This window comes from Mangifera indica, chromosome 6, assembly GCF_011075055.1.
Source record: "Mangifera indica cultivar Alphonso chromosome 6, CATAS_Mindica_2.1, whole genome shotgun sequence".
Lineage (NCBI taxonomy): Eukaryota > Viridiplantae > Streptophyta > Magnoliopsida > Sapindales > Anacardiaceae > Mangifera > Mangifera indica.
Window position 1 is genome coordinate 13,596,630 of NC_058142.1, and position 9,559 is coordinate 13,606,188.

The 9,559-nt window shown below is 31.5% G+C and overlaps 1 protein-coding gene across 1 annotated transcript; it reads right to left on the bottom strand.

Annotated features, from left to right (window-relative positions):
- Positions 1-390: 390 nt before the first annotated feature.
- LOC123219687 ((R)-limonene synthase 1, chloroplastic-like) lies at positions 391-3,023 on the bottom strand. Its single transcript, XM_044641679.1, has 7 exons — positions 2,790-3,023; positions 2,404-2,671; positions 1,939-2,314; positions 1,618-1,836; positions 1,368-1,506; positions 1,025-1,273; positions 391-923 (listed from the first exon to the last, which is right to left on the bottom strand). Exons 1-7 carry the CDS (start codon positions 3,021-3,023, stop codon positions 627-629), a joined length of 1,782 nt encoding a protein of 593 aa, XP_044497614.1. The 3' UTR covers positions 391-626.
- Between the last annotated feature and the right edge of the window lie 6,536 nt (positions 3,024-9,559).

Genomic DNA, 9,559 nt, shown 5'->3' on the forward strand with positions numbered 1-9,559 from the left:
GTGGGAAGGAGAAACCCAGAGGGGAAGAGAGAAAAACATTTTCTTCTTTGTAGGATTTTGTCAATTTCTTGAGAAAATATACTCTTTCTCAGCTTGCTAACAGAGAACGTAGGTTGTCATATCGGCAATTGTACCTTTTTAAATCTGGTGTCTTAACTTCTCAATCTCCATAATCAATTCTTTATTGTTACTTTTCTCAAGTTAATCTTGCTACAAGTTCAACTGTTTGTAATAGATTAAATGGCTCTTATCGTTTTCAACTAGGATTGCCAGATGAAGTATCATTTCATAAAAAAGTCTGTGTTTGGAATTTTTCGTTTGCATTTTTTATTTTTTGGTTTTTCAAATAAGGAATTTTAATCCTTAAAAAAAAAAATAAATGGATTAATAGGGAAAAAAGAACACATATTTATTTAACAATAGCAATTTTTTGTGACCATTAGACTATATATAGGAATTGGAAGCAGATTGTTCAATGTGTTTCTTAATTAATTACTCGGTCCAAAGTTTATGTATTATTTAAAGAGATGCTTAACATGTCTGACATTTGTTTTAGATATATCATATATAGATAAATTTATTCGTTTTCGTGCAATCAGGAGAGAATGCAGCTACATGCTTCTCTCCTACAATGGAATGGACTGAAAGAACAATGACGACAGAACGTCCTTAATCTCCTGGCCTTCAATGCCATGCCCATCTCCATGTAGATACACGCAATGGGACGTTTTTACCAAGTTCAATATCATTTCTCTCGTAGATTTAGGTAAGGGACAATCTTTATCAGCTCTATAAAAATTTATTTTCTTCCACATCTGCCTCACTAGATGCTTCATGTGCTCACGGGAAGCTTCCTCAGAACAATTAGTGTCATTCATGTAACACTGCACTGATTTAGGAACATCCCCTCGTGCTACCTCATCCTGAAGAATGAAAAGAGTCACAATCAATTGATTGATCATTAATGTCACAAACAATGTTTTTAAACGACCACCAACTAAATATGTTGGTAATTTATACATACCGACGAAGTTCCCATATCATCTTGAATCCGGAAAACCATGGATGCCCAGTATACTAAATCCGGTTGGCTTTCTAAATATTCTAGTTCCTTTTCCGTTATTGGGTTTTTCGAAGACAGGTATGCTACAAGTGTCATTGTTGGGCCAGTTATGGTAATCCATGCGTTTTTCATATATTCTTCCAGCGTTGGTTTATATTGACTGTGGTACCACTGTGCCTCCTTCATATAGGCTTGGAAGCTACCTGCCCACTAGTGTGCATGGAATCAATTTAGTCAGGAAAAGATAAGTTTTGAAAAAAGTATAAAGTTTAGTTCATTAAATACAAAAGAACATAAATATTACCGATTTACGTAGAATCTGCAAAACGTCTACATCCTGTTCTTTGAGAATGTGGTAAACCATTTCATTAACATAATTATAGTGCCGAAGAAAACATATCTTGATGTAGTGTGGAAGCTGCTCCATTGCATTAATCTCCCACCTGAAAAACAAATATTTTAATGTGTCTGTAAAAACATATATTTTAATGTGTGTGTGTATATATATAAATAAAATATTAAATTTGAATGAAAACAATATTTTTGCCAACAACCTTTGAATAGCATCTGTGAACAACTCAACTTCAGGCAAGGTACCGTAGACATCATAAAAATCATCGATCACTGCAATTAAAGCAACGGCTATGGTAAGCATCTTCCTGGTGTACGAAAACTGAGGTTCAGCAGCCATCCCCATGCCCCATAAGAATGATGTTACAATTCTACTCCTGGCAAAAGTCAACTTCTCTGCGAGCCCACTATTCTTCCACCACCTTCACAGCCAAAAACAGACAAAACAGCTTAGAAATTAAACAGCAAAGTTCTGAAAAATTCTCAGTTAATGATATCGGAGGAAATATTAATTAAATTCCTACCTTGCCATTTCTTTAAGATCTTCCATATGTATTCCCTGCACAATGTTGTACTCTAACTTGGCAAGCTCGAGTAGACGGTGGTCCTTTTTTTCTAGTCTCTCGTAGAAATCTATGAACCACCTTGTATCTACCCTTGGTATCCACCAATGGATTGGAAGATCCATTGCGTGCTTCACTTGCAATGCCATATTCTGGTCTATATCCTTTGTGTCAACCTCTTTCAGATATTTAGATGTAAACTGCCAAGCCTCCTCCATGACATTTTCTCCATCAAACCCATGATATGAAGCTTCATAAAGGGCCAGCATAGCCTTGATATCGTCACGAAGACACTCTTTGAAACTGCCCGTCGTGTCCTTGAAATTATTGAACACTTCTGAATTCAAAAAGAGAAAAAAAAAAAAAACTTATTATTATATATTACAATATTTAGTTTTTTATAGATTAAATATCTTCGATCGCTACCTTCAGTAATATTATAATTGTGTTGTCTGAGGAGTCTAAATTCTAGAGAGGTCGCGTATAGATTTTCCTTTTTCCATTTATCATCGCTGTTACTGTGAACACTATTCAGTATGCTGCTAATCTCATTTTCAAAATGGTAACCCAATCCAAGTCTTTGTAAATTGTCAACCAGTTCGAGCTGATGCAATAAGTTGTCCCTTTTCACATTATTAATCATCACCATCAGTTCTTCTTTCAGCTTTTCTATCTTTTTCCTGTATTTTTCTTCCTGAATGCAAAATCATCTTTAGAGAGGGTAAATTTCAAATTTAAAAATATAACATAAACATTAACATAAATACAATTCGGTCAAAGAAAAGTATAAGAAGAAGATGATGGCTAGCTACCGTGTACTCATTTGTCAAGGATAATAGGTGATCTTCGTCCCAAACGCAAGGTAGGTAGTTCCCTGATCGCCTTGCAGCTGTTGAAGTATTAAGTTCTGGGCTAGCAATGCACTGAACTCGTTTTTGTACACTGATTCTTCGACTAGGTCTTTTAGAGATACGTAATACTCTACGGTTTTGACAAACAGATATAGAAGAAATTATACGTGTGGTTGATGCAATGCAGAAAGCCATTAATGATGCACACAATTCAAATCTCTAAAATATGTGAAGATCTCTCTATGATAAGATTACTTTGGGAAATTCAAGAAATTAAATCTATATATATAGAGCAGTTCATTGGATCATAAAACGTGATTCTGATGAGATGCACCACAAGCACATTTATGTTAAAGAACATGCGGGGATTCGAGATTCATAGCAATATCCTCCTCAAGATTTGGTCACCCAAAATTTTTATTAATTTATTTTAAAAGACCATGTCACCTTTACCCATCTTTTTTTTTTTTTCAAAATTTATGTTAACTAAAAAAATATTGAAGAAATAAACACAAAAAAAGATTCTAAACTTTGTTTCGAAAGCATTTTAGTATCCTTTATTTTATTATTATATTTTTGTTTTACTTTTAAAATTAAATAATAATTTAACTACTGGTATATTGACTTTAATTGTAATTTATTATACAAATTGGTTAATAAATATTAGTTTTTTATTCAATTAAAATAATTTCGAAGAAATAAGAACTTAAGAGAATACAAAAGTGCACAGTTGATATTATAATCTTTATATTATAATTTTGGGTGTATTTGTTAATTTTTGAAGAAAATTTTATAAAGGCCAAAAGACTATCCCACCTAAGGTTTGGTGAAGCCCCAAAGTCATACCCACTATCTTTCAAAATGCAAATATTCATTCGTCTGTTAGATTTTATTATTACTGTTAGAGGTAAAATTGTCATTTAAAAATTTTATTTAAACTTATATTTTAGAAATACTTTAAAGTTTTAAAATTTTATTTATGTTACATAACTTTATATTTTCCAAGTTTAAAATTTCACTTTTTCCCCTCCAGGGTTCTCATCTCCCATCCTTTCCCCATATAAGTTGCCCCGTACCTTTTGAAAAATCACAATTTCACCCCCTCTTCAACATAAGTTTCTAGATTGGCTCCAATGTCATTCTCCCTCTGTAGTTGACATCTTCCTTTGTTGAGATCTAGCCGTTGTCATATCCTCCCATCACCGACCTCTACTTCTCTCCTGTTCAACGTAAAATCTGATTGAAATCAAGAGAGAGATCTCGCTCGATTCCTATTGATTTGTACCAACACCAATATAGCATGGAGGAAAGTGGTTTGTTCTAATCACATCAGCACTAATGCTTTGTTGCTCGCTGAAAAAATAGCTTCATTATTGCTTGTTGGAAAAACAACTTCATCATCAGTCATTTGGAAAAACAAATCATCGGTATATAGAGATTCTTCAGACAAATCATTGGTCTCCAGATGGAGAATGAAATTGCTTCTCGTCAATTGGGAATGGAATGGGATTGACAGAGAAACTGAGAGGGAGAGAGGAGAAGGAAAATGTTCATTTTTCAAATTTTGGGGAAGGGGCATTTCTTAAGTTTTTAAACTTGGGAAAAAATATGATGAATTTTTAGTTTTTTTAAATATTTTTGTTAAATAACAATTTTACCCTTAAAGCAACAACAAAATTTAACAAGTGGGTGGGTATTTGGATTTTCAAAAGTTAACAAGTATGAGTTTAGGTTTACACTAAACCTTGCGTAGGAATAACTCTTTTGGCCTTTTATAAATCCCAACTTGTATATATTATTATTTGAAAAATGAAACCACATAGGGTCTTGAATATTGTGCTAAATAATGAATGTCTTATACAATTATGATTACAGTCGTACAAAAATTATCAATACAACATTCAACAACTTTTTGTAAACTAAAGTGTGAAGAATGAAAACTTGCTTCATTTTATAAAGGGCCAAAATACTTATTCCCACCCAACGTTTCGTGTATTTTTAAATTTCTACCCATGAAATTTTAAAAACTTAAATGTTCACTGTTTTATTAAAAATTTGTGTTAAGGTTAAGGATAAAATCATCATTTAAAAAATTAAAAAAGCTAAAAATTTATCTAATTTCTCTCTCCTAGTTTAAAAAACTAATAATTTCCTCTCACCCAAAGTTTGAAAACTTACCATTTCACCCTAGGATTTTTTTTCCTCTTCTTCGGCCACCTCTTCCGTTCATGTCAACAATCAACCTAATCCACCCATCTTCCCATTTTAGCCACTTAGGAGACACCATCAATGGTTGAAGAAACATCTTAGTCCAATAAGGAGATGAAGATGAATCATCTTTGTCCTCCTAAGGAGATGCATCTTTATCTCCTTGTCGGATGAAAACAAGTCTTCATCCATTTCTTTAGCCACTAATAGCATCTCTCGAGTGACTGAAATGAGAAGATGGTTGGGAAGGGTCGACTGCTGACCGAAACTAAGAAGGTGACTACAGAAGAGAAAAAATCCCTAAAGGAAAATGGTAATTCTTCAAACTTTGGATGAGAGGAAATTGTTAGTTTTTTAAACTGAAAGGGGAAAAATGAGATAAAAGTTTAGTTTTTTTAAATTTTTTTGTTAAATAATAGTTTTACCCTTAACCCTAACAAGGAATTTTAACATAATGATGCATATTTAACTTTTTGAAATTTCACAGGTGGGATTTTGGAAATACACCAAACCTTGGGTGGGAATAAGTCTTTTGGCCTTTTTATAAAGCAATGGAAAATTTATTTTTCTACTAAAAAAGAGTTGAAAATGTTAACAAGTGAAATAGTGAAGGTAACTAGTTCATAAGCGATACAACATTGTTTTATATATAGAAACTATTTATAGGGATGAAAGATCAAGCATTCTATTTTGGTGCTTTGTTTCATCTTCCTTTTCAAGAGCAAAGTTTTCTCTCAAAACATTGGATGGTCATGGTTACAATTTTGTTGAATCAAAATGTGGTGGGGTTTTTTTGCCTCAAATCTAGCTACAAGTTTTTAATCTAGAGCTGAACAAAGAGAATTATTGTTGTTGACATGCATAAATCCTGTTTATGGTATAAGTTTATGGATTAGAGGGACATCTCACATTATCCTCTTTATGTCTTACCCTTTCTTAATAATGATGTTAGTATTGAAATTAATGGAATTAGGAAAGCTAATCCTCAGTATAGTATTTGATAATAAAATAATAAACTCCTTATGAATTGGTTGTAAGAAAGTATGTATGTATGGTCATATAACTAGATTTAGTTGTGCTACAAAAATTTATAAAGGATCATGTTGTTAAAAAATTAGAACTTTTGTTCTGTACAAAAGAATATGTTACAAACTCTAAAGAAAAGAGTGAGAATCAATGAATATATTTGTAAGGTGAAAGATATTCCAAAAGCATGGCTAGTGGTCAATCAATTAGTGAAAAAGAGTTGATCAATTTCATAATCGATGGAATAAGTTCATATCATGACCCAACTATTGTCCAAGTAACATCTAAGTTAGATTTTCTTAGTGATGCAATTTCTCTGACTGAAACTAGGTTTATTTTGCAAAAATATGAATGAAGGTTTAATAGAAATGTTATATGCTTAAGTAATTAGAGTTCCAAACATAAAAAACTAGTAGATAGTGTACACCATAACATTTTATCTGTCTAAAAAATTAAATAATGATAGTCACTCCATATATTCATATGATCTATCTCAACTTCTTTAACAAATACAATCTCAAGCACCTTTATACAAATCATAACTTTACTAGCATCTAGTAGTAATCCATCTAGTAGCACCCTCAAACAAAATAATCACTAGTGTTTTCCTCTTCTTTTGGTCCACACAAGAACAATTCCATAGTTAATTTTTCTAAGTTCATATTGGTATAACCAACCAAATTCACAAGCATCTCATCTGATACCTTAATAGTCACTTTTTCCACTATCAAAGATTCAAAATGGCACATGATCATTCATGTGCCATAAATCATGCTATGGTTGATTTCAATCTTCTCAACATCAAGACTAATTACTCTGAGATCAACAACTTTAAGTAGGAAGTGGTGGATGTCTAATCATTACTCATATGACCTTCATTGTGTGTGCCTTCAATTACAAAAAACTTGATTAGCATCTCAAAGTTGACTACATATTTTATATATATTGCGTTCTTTTGTAATTGTTGTATTCTTAGAGATAGAGAAACACACAATTTTTTTACAAGGAGATGTTAAGAGAAATAACCTAAGATTCTAGACCGATAGATAATAGTATAAGCTTAAGCAGTATGCCAACCTCGGTTTTATAAACAAATAAACTTGATTTTTTCTTCTACCACAAAAGATCTAGTCACCATGTAATAAATCGCTTAAACATATACTAGAAATGATTTCTTTATCTTCAATGTCAGATTGAACAAACTACCATATTGTAATGCATGCTAGTATGGCAAAAATGGAAAAAATAATAAATCTCATTTTTCCAATGTCACTTTTTAAAACTTCCACTCATCTAGAACTAGTACACAATTATGTATGAGGTTTTTCACCAATCAATTCAAAAGAAGGTTGTAGATATAACCACAAATGTTTTGATGATCATTAAAGGTTTACATGGTTGTTTCTATTAAACAAGAAGTCACAAGTTAAAGTCATTTTTTTTTAGCAATTTCATAAATTAGTAGAGAGCAAACTTGAAAAGAAAATCAAATCAATTCAGAGTGATTGAGAAAGATAGTTCAGAACCTTATTTCTTACTTACAAGATATTTCAATTCATTTTAGACACTCATACTCTCACACTCATCATAAGAATTGGAAGTGCAAAAAGAAAACATTGGCATATTACTGAATTAGGATTTATATCTTTAATTATTTATATTAACAATGAGACTTTTCTTCTTTGTTTTTAATATTTTTAATGGGAGAAACTATAATGATAGGAGACAATGTGATTTTTTCTGTCATTAAAATTATTTAACGATAAAAAATAGACTTTTAATGATCATTTTTCCCTTATGAAAACCTTTTTTTCTTTAAGTCACGGTTATTAAAAAGAATGGAAGCTTTAGTGTTGTGTTTGACTATTGTCTTTGTGTTGACTATGTAAACTTTCTTCAAAAAGAAGTTGCCTTATAGGATTCATTCCTTCACTAAAACACAAGGATCTACTTTTTTAGCTCCTTCACTTGACAAAATTTTCTTTTGTCTTCTTAAATAAGTCTTTGCTTGCACACTATAATATGTTGGTGCAAAATGTCCTTTAAGTAATTAAATCAATTCTTTAGTAAAACTTTTGTGAGCAAATCAACAATTTTGTCTATTATAGAAAGATGGAAAACTTGCAGTTGCTTTTAAGAGACCTTGTCATGTACAAAATGAACATTGACTTCTAGATGTTTTATCCTTGTTTGAAAGATAAGATTAACACTTAAATAAATTGCTTCAACTTAGGACATTTAACTTTATAACCAAGTTCATGCAATAGATTTTTTTACCTATGTGATTTCAAAACTAGTAGCCGTCAATGCCTTATATTCTACCTTTATGGATGACCATGAAACTGCTCTTTGCTTTTCACTTGATCATGAGACTAGATTAGCACTAAGATAAATTGTATAACCAATCATTGATTTTCTATCATCTATATTACCCACCTAATTGAAATTTGAATAAACATTGATATGATCAAAATTGGACTTATGAATAAACCATAAAAAATAGTATTGCTTAGATAGCAAATTATCCTCTTAACAGTTATATAATGTTTTTCATTTGCTGAATGCATAAATTGACCGGATTTGTTGATTACAAATGATATATTCAGTCAATTTAATGATAGGCATTGTAGCCTTCCAACAATATTGCACTATAGGGTGGCATTAGAAAAGATAACACCATTTTTACTAGTTAAGAATTCACTTGTGCTGAAAGAAAGGCATAATAACATTAGCTTTTTTATGCATGTTTGCCTTATATAACAAGTCTCGAATATACTTGGATTGAGTTAACAATAAGCCATTCTTACGCTATTGAGTCTTCATGCCTAAAAAATACTTAAGTCTCACCAAGTCTTTAAAATAAAACTCTCGACCTAAAGCAAGTGTAAAATTTCCCAAAGCTTCATTATTGTAGCTTGTAAGCAACATATTGTCTTCATACATCAAGCAAAACATAAGAACACCATTTTTCTTATAAAAGAAAAGTGATGAATCCATGCAAGATTGAATAAAACCATTGTGAACAAGAGCATCAGCAAAACACTTATACCATTATCACGGTGCCTGTTATAAATCATAGAAAGACTTTTTCAAATGGAAAATAAAAGTAGGATTATCCTTATCAACAAAACCTGATGGCTGAGTCATGAATACATCTTCCTTCAAATTGCCATGTAAAAAGACATTATTGACATCCAACAATTTAACATCACAACCAAGAGAAACAATAAGAATAAGAATTATTTTGATAGTAGATAACTTCACTACTAGAGAAAAAGTTTTAAAATAGTCTATTCCAAGGCATTGATGAAACCCCTTAGCCACCAAACAAGCTTTATACTTGTCAATAGTCCCATCCATTTTCTACTTAATTGTATACTCCCACTTGCATCGAATTACATTTTGTTGATAATTGTAAGACACTAGCTGCCAAGTACCATTGCGTATTAGTGTATTGATCTCCTCTTGATTGCTTCACATCACTTAAGAAATTTTCA

What these genes read in the sequence shown, in the direction of transcription:
- LOC123219687 (XM_044641679.1), bottom strand. Translation starts at nt 3,023, where the DNA reads ATGGCTTTCTGCATTGCATCAACCACACGTATAATTTCTTCTATATCT. An exon ending in CAATTATAATATTACTGAAG is followed by an intron (nt 2,315 to 2,403) that starts GTAGCGATCGAA and finishes TTTTGAATTCAG; the next exon opens with AAGTGTTCAATAATTTCAAG. An exon ending in TGCAGATTCTACGTAAATCG is followed by an intron (nt 1,274 to 1,367) that starts GTAATATTTATG and finishes CATGCACACTAG; the next exon opens with TGGGCAGGTAGCTTCCAAGC.